Source organism: Halichoerus grypus, chromosome 10 (assembly GCF_964656455.1).
Source record: "Halichoerus grypus chromosome 10, mHalGry1.hap1.1, whole genome shotgun sequence".
NCBI classification, from domain to species: Eukaryota; Metazoa; Chordata; class Mammalia; order Carnivora; family Phocidae; genus Halichoerus; species Halichoerus grypus.
In genome coordinates, this window is record NC_135721.1 from 111,687,999 (window position 1) to 111,703,268 (window position 15,270).

The following is a 15,270-nucleotide window of genomic DNA, read 5'->3' on the forward strand; positions in this document are numbered from 1 at the left end:
GGTGACAGGCCCCAGCAGGTGACTCCAGGGTTTTGAGATTGGTCATCTGAGGTGTCTGAAGACATCTGAAGAGGAAGCTGGGATGGGGAGAAGGGTTACAGGCTCCCTTTTAATCATGCTCCCCATCTTCCTTGATTTATTCCTGTGCCATTTAAGTCTGTCCCTTGGGGCACCCCCAGTGGCAGCTAAGATGCAGAACACAATGGGTGGGTAGTGTCCACTGCAGCAGCCCCTGCAGGAGGCAGCTTAGCCGGGGGTTTTCCCTGTCCCGGAACAGTCCTACCCTTTGACCCATGAATTCCATTTTTTGGACTCATCCAAAAAGGACACAGTCAGGGGCGCCTGGGTGGGCTCAGTCAGTTAAACGTCCAACTCTTGGTTTTGGCTCAGGTCATGATCTTGGGGTCATGAGATGGAGTCCCGTATCAGGCTCTGCATTCAGTGCAGAATCTGTGTGAGATTCTGTCTCCCTCTCCCTCTGCCCCTCCCGCCGCTTGCACGCATGCCCGTGCTATAAATAAATAAATAAATAAATAAATAAATAAATAAATAAAATCTTTACAAAGGACACAATCAGAAATACATACCAATATTCATGCACAAAGATGTTCCCTCTAGTACTGTTTTTAATAACCCCCAATAGGAAACAACCTAAGTAGCCAATCGTAAGTGAATGACTTAAATAAATTATTGTAAAATAGTACACAGCTATAGAAATGCTATCTGCAAAGAAAAACAAGATTTTTGATGGTGGGGGAAATGACTATGATGATGTTAAGCAAAAAAAAAAAAATTTTTTTAAGCGGACTACATAATTTTCTGTACGCATTTTAATATCAAGTACATAAGGAAGAGAAATCATAGGAAAGAAAAAAAACAGAAGCATATGCCAAGCTGCTTAGTGCCGTTATTGTTTTTTTTTTTTTTCTTTACATCTTTCCACACATTGCAAATGCTCTACAAAAAGAACATGTGTTACTTTGATCTTTAGGACAAGGGAGGACCAGGTCTCCTCTCCATGTGATTAAGGAGGGACCAGAATTTGGGAGGCGGGTACTGGAGGCCTGGGCCAGACCTGTGAGCCATATGGTACCTGCCCATGCTTTTGGGGGGACGCCGTGGGGGTGGGAGATGGGGTCAGGTGGTGGCGGCATGTGTGCACCAGGAAGCTGGCTCAGACCGGGGCTGGAAGCATAAATGTCTTCGAGGGCCTGGCCAGTATCATACTCACGTGAAAATGTGCATAGGAAATGGCGGGGACTATGACAAAACGGCAAGCTCCCGTCCCATCTGCAAGAAGGGGCTGCGGCAAAGCTGCAGTGGTTGTTGGCCACGTGGGAACGTGGGCCCTGGATGACCAGAACTTCCGTTTCTGAAAGCCACCAAATATTCCTGATTTTTTACCTGTGAACTCTTCCTAAACACTGGCCCCCAACTGCAACCTCTTCTCAGCACCTTTGGTCCACATCCACAGGCCGGCTGGGGTAGCCGAGCCGCCGGCTCGCAGCTCCGGCCTGTGCCTTCCTCCTCCTCAGGCTCTGTGTTCTCTGTGTGGGTGACAGGGTGTGGTGCTTGCCAGGGGAACCTGGGCACAGACTCAGAGTGGCTTCCTTTTGTTCTTTCTGCAGAAAACGAACCTCCCTCTCCCCTGGTCTCCGGGATTATCGATTACAACATGCCCCTTACCTCCACGTACCTGAAGCAGATGAAGTTGCGAGTGATGAACTCCCAGGAACAGGTAAGGCGTCCGTCTCCCCTCGCCCTGCCTGGAAGCGTCCTAACCGGCCTGGATGTGGTTGGTTCTTTCCAAGATGTGGGGCCACAGCATGTGTAAACACACTGGAAATCAAAGAGGCCCTTATCTGGTGATCTGGGCCTTGCCGTCCAGGCCGAGGGGAAGGAAAGAATGTGTTCCTAGTTAGGGGGTCTGCTGGGCAGACCGCCCTGCCTGGTCTTCAGTGAAACCCAGGAAGCTCATGCTTCGTAGAACTTTCCGCAAGGGCATGAGCAAGGGAGGGGTTGTGCATGAGCTGTAGACCTTGGCTCTTCAGTTGTTCTCTCTCTGCTTTGCCCTTTGTCTGCAATGTCGCTCACCTCCTTTCCCCAGGGAGGTGAGAGAGGGGCCCTGGCTGCTCGCCTGTGGCCTCTGTCACTCTGGGAGCCCAGGGGGGCCATAAGGATGGGCCTTGGCGGGTGGCCCGTGTGAGATAAGGCCCTGGGGCCCCCTGGCTGTCCAAGACTCCCCAGCTGTAGATTGCCAAGTGCTTTCAGGCACCATGGAAACAGGCTATGAAAAGAAAACCACTCTCGCCTGCCTCCCCACACAGTCTACCTTCTAGCCCTTTGCAAAGCAAGTAGCATGACTGTCCTTCAGGGAAGGACTAGGTGAATGCCACCCCCTCCCTCCACCACTGCCTAAAACCAGGGTCATAATTTCTCATCTCCGGCTTCAAATTTTCTCATCTGTTGTGACATATGAACCTACTATACCTTTGAGGCCTACCTGGGGGAATGGGTCTCCCCCCTCCCCAACGAAAAGTCTGACTTCCAGCGCTGGGGGGCATGCTGTCCCACATACTGCTGGTCTCCTTGACAACCCGAGCATGCGCACACAGAGTGGGTGCTGGTAGCACAGCCAGCTCCGAGGTGATGTAACAGGACGTGTTCAGGTAGCATCTGGGGCTGTGGCACGCGGTTCGAGGATTTGAGCTGGCTGGCTTGAATGTGCCACGTTCTGCCCTCCCCTAAGGGAGGAGGGATGGTGTGTCCCCCCACCCCCATGCCCCAGCCCCTGAAGGTTGGAGGAAGTAAGCTTTGTTCTGGGTGATAGAGTTGTTCGTGTCTCTGTATCTCCTACATCTCTTCACCTGAGGTGGTCTATTCTGTGATGGTGACACCCCTAAGAAATGTCATATGATCAAAAATAATGTCAGTGGGGAAAATGGCGTGGGGGTTTCTAACTCACAACAGTAAAATTGTTTCTGTGCAGGAATGTCAGTAATAAAGGTGGGGTTTTGTTACTAGTTATAAACTCTAAACACCACTGTGCAGGTTCAGCAGGAGATCTCTGACCCTCATTCAAGAGTAATTTCTTTTCCTGTAACCATCCACACTGTCATGAGCACCTGGCTTCTCACACATTCTTATCACCGTGCTCATCTGTCACCGTGAAGTGCAGAGTCACCTGAACAGCTGGTAGGACAGCCTCACGGCTCTGTCTTTCCTACGAAGTGGTGCTAGATCCAGATCACCACCGGAACCAGGAGTGGTCAGTGTAGCCCGCGTTGTGATCCCTCATTACTGGATCCTGTTGTAGTTTGTCCTGTTATACAAATTCTTACTGTCTGTGGGGAATTAAATCTATTGGTTAGGTACATTGGCAAGGACTCAATCATTCAACCAATATTTATGGAGCCCTACTCCATGAGCCAGGCTCTAGGGAGGAACAAGTCTTAGGAACTACTGTTACTAGTTCTTCTTATGATTTGGGGGAAACAGACACTAATGAAAAAAAATCACACACCAGTGCCCAGCTCAGAGCAGGTAGCAATAAACAGTGGGGGGAAAGATGAGTCAGTCACCACAGTGCACCTGTGATGAGGGCTGTGCGTGAGAACACATGGTGCTGTGAGTACTCTTAGATGGCCATGACGGGTGAATCAAAGCAGGGCTTTGCCTCAGAAAGGGATGCATGAGCTGAGAAGGAGGTCTGAAGGGAAGAGCTCCAGGCCAAGGAAACAGCTTGTGCAAAGGCCCTGTGGCTCAAAGGAGGACAGCACCCGTGAGAATCTGAGAGGCTGATATGGCTGGTGCAGAAGTGTGAGGTATTCTGTTGCTGAAAGAAAAGGGAGAAGACACACATGCTGGGCAAAGAAGCACTCGATGGGTATCTGTGAATGAACCGAAGTTCATGAAACAAGATGGTTGAATTACCCTGCTGAGGTTTGGGCTACTCACAAAGGAAAGGCAGATTATGGGAAGGTGTTTTTCCCCAGGGTGCTCTGAGAGTCCAGCTGGGGCTGACGTTGAGAGCAGGTGTCTCAGAGGCAACTGTGTCTTCCTCGCCTTCATTCGTAGTTTCCCAGGTGGGGGTCTTCGGACAGTATCCAATGTTCTCCCTTGTGCTGCTGGAGATCAAAGGTGTAGACCTTCCTTGCACACACCGGGCAGGAGAAACAACATCACACCTAGCACGTGTGGTCTTTCATCTGCCAGGCTCCAGCACTTGCCACATAGCCCTGAGCTGTCTAGGCCTCAGTCTCTCAGGCAGTCCCTGTTCTTCATAGCTGGGCACATGGCGAAACAAGCAATCCCAGTGCTCACCAGATTATTTCTCTGCAGGGGCAAGGAAGGGCCAAGGACCCAGAGGTCTCTGATTCTTCAGCTTTGAGTTGGAACGAAAAATACATATATTTGAATTGGTAGCTTCTCTCCTGCAGGGAGGTCAGAGTTGGGCTCCCCTTGGGATCAGTCAATGGGCTGCTATACAAACGCAGCTGGGGGCCCAGCTCTGCCACTGTCAAGTCCCATGTGCTGACAAGGCTCTGAAAGTGGCTTCGTTCCCTGAAGCATCCCTCTGACCCTGCAATGCTGACAGAGGGCACCTATCGTGTTTGCAAATCACTCGTGCAGGCCGTATGGAAAATCAACCCAATTCTAAAGGAACAGGAGCTGGGATACATGATATTTTATTAATGCCAAACAAAGCTCTACATCTAAAAACCCTGGGTGAGAAAAATCCCGATAATTCGCTTTTTCCAGGCTGAGATATCCAGGAGACAAGTAGTACGGCAAATAGAACATTTTCCCCTCACTTTGCTTGGAGCAGGCAATGAACAGGAGGTGGGGTTTATGTGTGAACTGGACAGAACCACGTTACGTGTTGTCCAGTTGCATCAGATTAATATGCGGGGAAATGGGCCCTTCTCCACAGAGGATATTAGGTAATATGAAAATCTAATAATATTCACACAAAGAAAAAAGATTCTTCTTGAGGGCTGATTCAATGCAGCAAATATTTATGGTGACCTCCATATGCAAGACATTGGGGGGGTCAGACTCGAGCCTCCCAGGATCTCCTCCCTAAGACACAGAGCCCAGGAGCTAACATCTCAGTGGCCAGACTGAGCTGAAAATAGGGGAGTGTAGTCCTATAAACTCTTTTTTTTCCCCCTTACTTGGGAAAATTCTTATAAAGACATAAAACGGAAATCACATTTAGTTCTACCAAGGAACGTACGAGGAATACATTTTCTTGGGGGCAGGGTAGGAAGACTTCATGAGACGTGGACTGCCTTGGAAAATGCTCTGTAGCGTTCTCGGATAAAATGAGGTCCCAGGGAGGGGGGCCGCACTCACAGGGTAAGAGGCAGGCCTCTGTCCTCTACGGTGGCCCAGCTGGCAAATCCCCTTTTAGGGCTGTGGGCCCTAAAGATACACCAAAGAGGAGCACTAGGGTCTCTTCTCCACGCAGCCACTGGATTTCTTTTCTGCGTAACTTGGTTTTCTTTTCTTTTAATTACACAAGTAACACCTGGCCACAGTAGCCAAAAGCAAAAGCATGGTGATAAAAGTCGCCACCATCCCACCACTCAGGTCACTGTGAATATTTTGGGGTCCAGCCTTCCAGACTATTGAATAGAAAGAGGATTAGCCTCTACAAACAACCTGCTTTGCTTTTCCAGTGCTGATTTTCCATTTTATCAGAGCCTCTTTATCCTCTGGGCCTAGACGTTTCTACCTACCAAATAAGCTGGTTTTATAATTTTCCTGTCATTCACTCTCTCCTTCACCCCCGTATCTACCCATCCATCCACCCACCCATCCACATACCCACCCACCCATCCATCCATCCATCCATCCATCCATCCATCCATTGCTCACCGTAGCCAGGCATGGCTGCAGGTGCTAAGGAGATAGTGGTGAACAGAAGAGAGTCTATGCCCTGCTAGCTCTCACAGTTCAGTGAGAGAGACAAGGAAAACCAAAATCAACACTCTGGGGTTTTAGAGGAGGAGCAGAGGAAGGACAAGGGAGTGAGCTGGGTGGGTGCTCTTGTAAGGCACTGGATTATTATTAATTAGGCGCCTGTTCTGGGGCACCTGGGTGACTCAGTTGGTTAAGCGTCTGACTCTTGGTTTTGGCTCAGGTCATGATCTCAGAGTTGTGGGACTGAGCCCCTGCACTGGGTGTAGAGCCTGCTTAAGATTCTCTCTCTCCCTCTCCCTCTGACCTCCCCCTCTTTATCTCTCTAAAATAAATAAATAAAATTAGGCACCTGTTCTGGGTGGAGCACTTCACACCCTTTACCCCTTGCCTTCACAGTTCTGCAAGGTCCCATTATTATCCTCATTTGGCAGATCCCGTAGCTGTGGCTCAGAAAGGTTCAGCACTTGCTCAAGGTCACACAACCACTGACATGAATGAAACTCAGATCTCTCCCATCCCTGAACCTGTGCACCTGCCAGGGCCCCAAGCCCAGCTTCTCTCCACACTTACTGAAACAGATGTGCCGTCCGTGGGGTTGGTGGAGGGAAAATGTCCTTGGCAGAGTTGCTGACAGAGCACGTCAGGGTTTTGTTTGGCCTGGGAACTGGGATCTGCCTTAAATACATGATTACATGATGCTTAAGGAAATACCGCAAGAAGAATTTGGCCTGGGGGGGGGAGCGGGGGCTGGGGTTGGGAGGGAGGTCACCTCTACCTTGCAAATGCTCAGTGATCTGCAGGGGTACACATACAATTTGATATGCATATTATGGGTGATGGTATCCTGATCTTCCCTGAGATCCCCATGTTTGAACCGAGACCCTAATGTAGAAATCATATCCAGATCTGGAAGGAGAGGGACAAATTGTCTGTACTCCTTCCCCGGACACATACTTCCATTTTATAGATATGGAGGCTGAGACCCCTGGATCAGCTCTTTTTTGATTCCCACACCCCCTCGATTCCTTTGCTCTGCCCAGAGTAGGAAGGCTGTCAGCACCTCCTTCAGCCTCCCCTTTCTCCAGTTCCTGAAGCAGCGCTAATGTCCTGCTAATGGATTTAATGGTTCTCCCAGCAGCGTGTGAAGCGGAGCTGCTCCATTGTTTAAGCCCCAGTGACGGGGGCTTTTACTTGTCTCCATTAACCTCTGCCTCTCTCTCCCCTGCCTCTCTCCTGGCTGAGTTTTGCGTGGGTCCTAGAGGGTCGGAGAGGAGGGGGAGGATTCCCCTTCTCCTCTCCCCAGCACACATGTGGGGCCTGCAAGGTCCACAGCCCCGGCCCCCCGGGCCCCTGGCGTCTCCAGAGCTCGGGCCTTCATGCTCCTTGCAGCCAGCCAGCATGGAGCAGCACTTTCTTAGCCGGGATGCCAGCCCACGCCCCTCGAGGCAGGCTGAGGGTACCAATTCCACTGCCTACCAGCTGTGTGACTTGGGGCAAATTGCTTCACTCTCGGTGCTTTATTACTTGGGAGTAATAATAATACACCTAACTCACAGCGTTATTCCAAGAGTTAAATGATGCAAAGCAAGCTCAGGACTGAGCACGGCGCCTGGCACATGAGAAGCACAGGGGAAATCTCGGTGACCTCTACTGCCATTAGGCACCTGGTGTCTAAACAGACACAGTGAATGACCTTGTCCAAGAGACCAGGGCCATAAAGATGAATAAGAGTATAATTGTTCTCAAGGAGCTTTTCTTAGTAGATGGGACAGCAGTCATGGAGCTGTGACCCAGACAGAAAACAGAGGCAAGAAGGGGCCAGGAACCTGCCAGGCAGTTCAGGGGACGTTTGCTTATTTTAAAACCCCCCTGGGCAAAGAGGGCCCAGGTAAGGGGAGTTGAGAGGTGACAGCTCTAGGAGGCGAAGCCAGTTTGGAGAAAGGAGGAGGAAGAAGAAAGACGGACGAGGAAGAGGCGCAGAGCATGGGCCTTCCTTGCAGTGAGGCTACATGAGAGCCCTTTCCTCAGCCAGCACTGAGGAGCTAGGCAAGGATTTGGGCAGGAAATGAACATAATCCAAGTGTGGAATTTTCTCAGGTTCCAATCTCCTTAAGTGTAGGAGGTAATAAGCCCACTCCAAAAAGCGCTCCACATTCACTTTTTTTTTAAATTGTGATAAAATATTTGTAACATAAAAGTTGCCACTTTAACCATTTTTTAAAGTTTATTTATATTGTTTAGTAATCTCTACACCCAACATGGGGCTCAAACTCATAAACCCGAGATCAAGAGTTGTGGGCTCTTCAGACTGAGCCAGTCGGGCACGCTGCCATTTTAAACTTTTTTTTTTTAAAGATTTTATTTATTTATTTGAGAGAGAGAGAGAAAGGGAGAGCACAAGCAGGGGGAGGGGCAGAGGGAGAGGGAGAAGCAGCCTCCCCGTTGAGCAGGGTGCCCCACGTGGGACTCAATCCCAGGACCCCAGGGTCATGACCTGAGCTGAAGGCAGATGCTTAACCAACTGAGTCACCCAGGTGCCCCCATTTTAACCATTTTAAAGTAGACCATTCAGTGGCATTAAGTACATTCACAATGTTGAGCAACCATCACCACTATCTCCAAAATTTTTCCATCACCCCAAACAGAAGCTCTGCAACCATTAAGCAGTAACTCCCATTCTCTCCTCCTCCAGCCCCTGGTAGCCACTGTTTTACTTTCTGTCTCTATAAATGTGACTATCTACGTACCTATATAAGTGGAATCACATATTTGTCCCTCTGTATCTGGCTCATTCACTTAGCGTAATGTGTCCAAAGTCCACTCATGTTGTAGCAGGTGTCAGAACTTCAGTCCTTTTTATGGCTCAGTAATATTCCATCACTTGCTAGACTACATTTTATTTATCCCTTCACCCACTGATGGACATTTGGGTTGTTTCCACTTTTTGACTAACTGCATTCACTTTTTAATCTTTTGGACCAGGTTGCAGAACAGAGAAGAATTAAAGCAGGGCTCTGTTCCTTCTCTCTCTAAGTCCTTGCCCCGATTTGTGGCTTTCTTTTCTCATGAACATTCTCAGCCTCCGAAGGACCCCAAGAAATGGGTAGACCCAAAGAAGAAGTGAGAGCCTGTCACTTAACCTAAACAGTGCCTGATTCACAGGGCTCCTACCTGTGGAGAACCCATGAGCACTGACTCTGATACACAGATTGAAGAGCTTGATAACAATAATGATCCCCAAGGCACCTGGCTGGCTCAGTCCAAATAGCGTGTGACTCTATTTTGAGGTTGTGAGTTTGAGCCCCCTGTTGGATGTAGAGATTACTTTAAAAAAATAAAATCTTTTTTTTTTTTTTAAGATTTTATTTATTTATTTGACAGAGAGATAGAGAGAGAGAGCACAAGTAGGCAGAGTGGCAGGCAGAGGGAGAGGGAGAAGCAGGCTCTCCACCGAGCAGGGAGCCAGATGCGGGGCTCGATCCCAGGACCCCAGGATCATGACCTGAGCCGAAGGGAGCCGCTTAACTGACTGATCCACCCAGGTGCCCTAAAATCTTTAAAACAAAACAAAAAAATAATGATCTCCTCCTTCCCCTTCCTCAGGTTGCACTGCAGCCCAGGCAAGATGTGAGCTCAGAGGAGAAATAGCAGAAAGGAAATGTTTCCATGTCCCCTGTTGTGGCTCAGTGTAGGTAACCTTTGATGGGCTATTAAGGAAGCAGAGGTTCTGATGTATTTTTTAAAAATTAAACAGTAATCTCCATGGAATAGAAATAGAATTTAGATCTTTTAAACCCCTAGAAAAAAAATAAAAGAAACAAAGAAAACCTGATCAATGCAGCAAGAGTAATTAAATGAGGGAATAAAAGAAGAAGCAACCAAAAAGAGATATGATAAATAAGCTAACAGGAACAAGACCAAATACCAGTAAATCACAGTAAATGTAAATGGGTTAGATTCCACTGCAAAGAGTAAAAAAACCTCCAGTGAGGGTTTTTAAAGGCAAAATCCATTTGGTATTTACAAAAGACATTTTTTTTTTTAAATGACACAAAAACAAAGACAAAAAGAAGAGAAAAGAAGGCAGTGCTGCTACTATCAAACAAGTAAATGTTCAAGGCAAAAAAGCACTAAATAGGGCAAAGTGAGATATTTTATGTTGATCAAAGGCCGTTTCCCAGTAGGATTTCAGAGCCTCTTGACCTTGGAGGTCTGCCCTTGGGGGAGGTTGAGGAGGTGGTTGGTGCTGTGGAACCTAAGTGGCACCTTTAGGCTTCACCATGAGAGGCAGCATCCTTCTTCCATGACCCCTTCATCAGTCTCTTCACCTTTGTAATTTGTACTACTGTGTTGTTATAGCCACTTCTGTAGACCAGTATCTTCAAACTTTGAGCATCTCTGTTTTTGCTCTTGGAAATGTGCATGGAGTAGTATATGGAGTGCACCCTGTGGAACTTGTGAGAATGTGGGTCTTCTGCCTTGGCTACCTGGAGTTTAGTCCTCCTCCTCTCCCCACTGGGTTCATCCACCAAGGCATGCTGGGACCACTTTCTCAGTTCCCAGCTTCCTTCTTTTTTCCCAACTCCTGGCCTTCCTGGTTTCTTTCTCTTGTTCCATCTCTTGCCTCCTGCCTCTCAGATACCCTCAACAGGCCTCTAGGATCAGCCCACCGTTACTTGTTATGTTGTTGAACTGAGGGGGGCACAGCTTGCCTCCATGAGAGCCCAAAATGGCCCTGGCTCCATTTTCAAGATCTGAGAGGCTATAGCCCAAACCTCTTTCTGTCTCAGTAAATCTCTGGCACCGTGGAAGGTTTGTGCTGCAGTGAGAAAAACAAAAAGCAACTAAAATACTGACCTTGACCAAGGCTGCTGTTTGGATTTTTCCAGGCAAAGAATGATCGTTGGAGGATTTCTGCTGTGAGATGATGTGCGGGTGGGGCAGTTGCTCTCAGATTCTGCCCTGTGCCCCTCAGCCCCTCTCCCATAACTCCAAGGTGATTCGTGCTCAGAGATAGCATCTCAAGTGGCCCTTTATCTTTTTGTTGTTGTTGTTGATTTGTATTCATTTTTATTTTTATCAATAGAATACATATTTTAAAAATCATATAGAAAAACAGCAGACACTGCCCTGGCCTCCCCACTTTAATTTCTTTTTTCAGAGACAGCCTCTTTTTTTTCTTTCTTTTTTTTTAAGATTTTATTTATTTATTTGACAGAGAGACACAGCGAGAGAGGGAATACAAGCAAGGGGAGTGGGAGGGGGAGAAGCAGGCTTCCCGCTGAGCAGGGAGCCCAATGCGGGGCTCGATCCCAGGACCCTGGGATCATGACCTGAGCCGAAGGTAGACTCTTAACGACTGAGCCACCCAGGAGCCCCGACAGCCTCTTTTCTTATCTTTTAGCTCTCTCTTCTGGTTTTAACTTTTGTTTCTAAATAACATATGCTTATGCTGCTAGTTCTTGATTTTTAAATTTGGGCTGTTTTGGTTGATGTTTAATTTCTTGCTGTAGGAGATAAGTATTTATACTATCACACCCTTAAATAAATACACCTATTATTTCCCCTTCCTCCATCCCTCAATATTATCCAAACCTTTCTATTTGGATAAATCATTTCATTATCTATATTATTATAACTGTGCATATATTATTCATAGCTGAGCCAATTAGCATACTGTGATTACATTTCCTTTCTTTTGATTCTCCAGAGTTAGCCATTGCCTCTTTTTTCCCCAAACTTAGCCCTTTATCTTTTGATCTTGCTTATGATGTGTGTTTTGTCATTTTTATTTTTATGTCTTCAATTTCTTTTTTTTCTTTAATGGCTTCTGCATTTGAGTCTTTATAAAGCTAAATGATTCCACTCTACCTCTATGTTCTCTTTTAGTACTTTCATTTATTAAAAAAGATGTATTTATTTATTTGAGAGAGAGAGAGTGTGAGAGCCAGTGGGGTGGGGCAGAAGGAGAGGGAGAAAGAGAATCTTAAGCAGGCTCCCCACTGAGCATGGAGCCTGATACAAGGCTCTATCTCATGACCCTGAGATCATGACCTGACCAAAATCAAGGGTCGTATGCTTAACCGACTGAGCCACCCAGGTACCCCCAATGTTTTCACTTTTTTAAATAGGCTACTTTTTAGAAAAGTTTTAGATTTACAGAAAAATTGAGAAGATAGTACAGAATTCCCACATGATCCACTCTCCCCCCACACACACACAGTTTCCCATATTTTTTTTTTTTAAAGATTTTTATTTATTTATTTAACAGAGATAGAGAGAGAGCACAAGTAGGCAGAGCGGCAGACAGAGGGAGAGGGAGAAGCAGGCTCTCTGCCGAGCAGAGAGCCCAATGCGGGGCTCGATCCCAGGACCCTGGGATCATGCCTGAGCCGAAGGCAGCCGCTTAACCGACTGAGCCACTCAGGCGCCCCCACAGTTTCCCATATTAACATTTTATGTGGTTGGTATACATTTGTTATAATTAATGAAACAATATCGACACATTACTGTTAACTAAAGTCCATAGTTTATTTAGATTTCCTTAGTTTTTACCTAATTTCCTTTTTTCTGTTCCACAATCTGATTGGGGATACCACATTACATTTAGTTGTCATGTCTCCTCAAGCTCCTCTCATCTGTGACAGTTGTTCTGCTTTCACTTGTTTTTGATGACCTTGACAGTTTTGAAACATACTGGTCAGGTATTTTGTAGAATTCTGGAATTTGTCTGATGTTTTTCTTTTTCTTTTTTATTTATTTATTTTTATATGTTTAAAGATTTTATTTATTTATTTTGAGAGAGAGAGCATGAGCGAGGGGGAGGGGCAGAGAGAGAGGGAGAAGCAGATTCTTTTTAATGATTGATTTGAATTTCACTCATTTTTCTTTTTCTTTTTAAGATTTATTTATTTTGGGGGCACCTGGGTGGCTCAGTCGGTTGAGCATCTGCCTTCAGCTCAGGTCATGATCTCGGGGTCCTGGGACCCAGACCCTGCATCTCTCTCTCCCTCTACCTCTCCCCCAGCTTGTGCTCTCTTGTTCACTCTCTCTCAAATAAATAAATAAAATCTTAAAAAATATATATTTACTTATTTTTATTTGAGAAAGAGAGTGAGCGAGCAGGGTGGGGAGGAACAGAGGGAGAGAGAATCCTAAGCAGACTCTGCACTGAGAGCAGAGCCTGATGCGAGGCTCGATCTCACAACCTGAGCCCAAACCAAGAATAGGCACTTAACCCACTGTGCCACCCAGGTGCCCCTTGTCTGATATTTTTCTCAGTATAAAACTGGAGTTATGGGTTATTCAGGGGAAGACCCCAGACATAGAGTTCCATCCTTGCCACATCATATCAAAGGTACATACTGTCAATATGATTCATGACTATTGGCGTTGGCCTTGGTCACACCTGGCTGAGATAATGTTTGTCAGGTTTCAAAACTGTAAAGCTACTCTTCCCCCCGCCCCATACCGTACACTTTGGCAGGACGTTGCTCTGTGCGGCCCACACCTAAGGAGTGGGGGTTATAATTTCCCTGCTTGAAGACAAGGTTTCTACATATATTATTTGGAATTCTTTTGCATGGGAGATTTGCCTCTCCTTCCTCATTTATATATTTATTTAATCTTTCAATAATTTATTTATATGGCTATTTATTTTACATTTTGGGTTATAACCCGATACTACTTTATTTCTTTTGATGCTGAAACTGGTTCCAGCTTTGGCCACTGGGAGCTCTTACAGTTGGTTCCTGTGGTCTTTGGACATACCCCGATTGAGGGGCTTGGGGTGTTGTTTTTTGTAGGATTTCATTTTGTATTGTGTTGTTTTAGTGTTTCTTTACTTTTTGGCACTATAAGAAGCTCCAGGCTCACCTTGTATATTTCCTGCCCTAATGCTAGAATCAGCCATATCTCAAAGGAGCTCTGATTCCTTTTATTGAAGAATCATATTAAAAACCACGATCTGGGTGGTAAGTGTGCTTATTGCGACTGGGGTGTCCTTCCTTTTAGACCCTTTAAGCTGAAAAAGCAAAAACTAAGCACGTTTTTATTTTTCAATTAATCTCTGATCCATTTGGAGCTTATCCTGGTGTATTCTGAGATGTGGATCCTGCTTTACCCTCTGTGTCAGCATCATTTATTAAAGAATCTATTTTCTCCCCCATTGATTTGAGATGCCACCTTTATAATTTACTAAATTTCCATCTGAAACAGAATCTACTTCTCTTCAGTCCATTGGCCTCTTTGTCTATTCCTGTACCAGCCCCAAACTGTTTTAAGTGTTAAGACTAATATGTCTTAATATCTAGTAGGAATGGTTCTCCTCCTTGATGTCCTTTTCAAAGTTATCTTGGCTTAAAAAGAAAGTTATTTGAAAAAAATTGTTTAATGCCTAAAAATTTTTGCATCTCCTTCTTGGTGGGGTAAAGATAACATAGAGGCACTATTGATCTGACCACGCAAATATGAAGTCAAGACGCTTTTACTGCAGGCCTTTCTGTTCACCAAAAAACAAGGGTGGATTGTGAGCCAGGAGCATCACGATCCCAGGGTTAGAATCTGGGGGCTATAAACAACAACAGCCCAGCATTCCCAGCCTCCTAAAGATGGTGTTAAGCAAAAGAAGACATTTCTACATTTTAGAGGGACAGTTTTCTTGGAAACCTCTCTTTGAGAGGACAAAATAGGGAATAAAAAACCCATTGTCAAACATCTTTTTAGTTTAGTTTAGCTTAGCTTTATTTTATTTCATTTCATTTTATTTTATTTTAAGTAAGCTCTACACCCAATGTGGGGCTTGAACTCACAGCCCCAAGATTAAGAGCTGCGTGCTGTACTGACTGAGCCAGCCAGGCGCCCCTAAACATCTTTGTTATAGGGCATTATTTTAGGGACCAATACACATTATTGAGAATGCTCAGGTACTTTCTGGAAACTTGCTGCAGTTTCCGGATACTCAAATAAAATTAGCATAATGGCTGTTTTGCTAGGACAGCCTGGGTTCAGAGAGATCTGCGTCTCTTCTTTCTTCCTGCTTCCCTGAAGCTGTGTGGGGGAAAAAAGCAGAAAACAACCAGCATCCTGTCTCAAAAGCCAGTTGCCTGATGGAGCCAGTAGATACCCCAAACCTAAAGAGCTCATTGTCCCCATCGGTTCTGAAAGGTTCAGTCCCCTTCCAGGCTGCTGACCTCTTCCCCCATACATGGGAGGATGCCGACCTGGCCTTTCAACCCCATTATCCAGGGAAAAAAATGCACACAGTGCCCATAATTTACTGGTGCAGGCAGAAGAGCTGCCTGGTACCACAAGCAGACTCCTGTGCACAGGGCTAGACGCGGG

At 46.2% G+C, this 15,270-nt stretch overlaps 1 protein-coding gene across 2 annotated transcripts in view; it reads left to right on the forward strand.

Annotated features, from left to right (window-relative positions):
• The window catches only part of NOL4L (nucleolar protein 4 like), a 126,216-nt gene that overhangs the window by 63,901 nt on the left and 47,045 nt on the right, over window positions 1-15,270 (forward strand). For both annotated transcript variants that reach the window (XR_004917682.2, XM_036093264.2), the window contains exon 4: window positions 1,629-1,738. Coding sequence is in view for 1 of the 2 variants with exons in the window: in XM_036093264.2 (XP_035949157.1) it covers window positions 1,629-1,738 (110 nt within the window). In the remaining variant the exon portion in view is untranslated. The remainder of the gene's footprint in view (window positions 1-1,628; window positions 1,739-15,270) is intronic.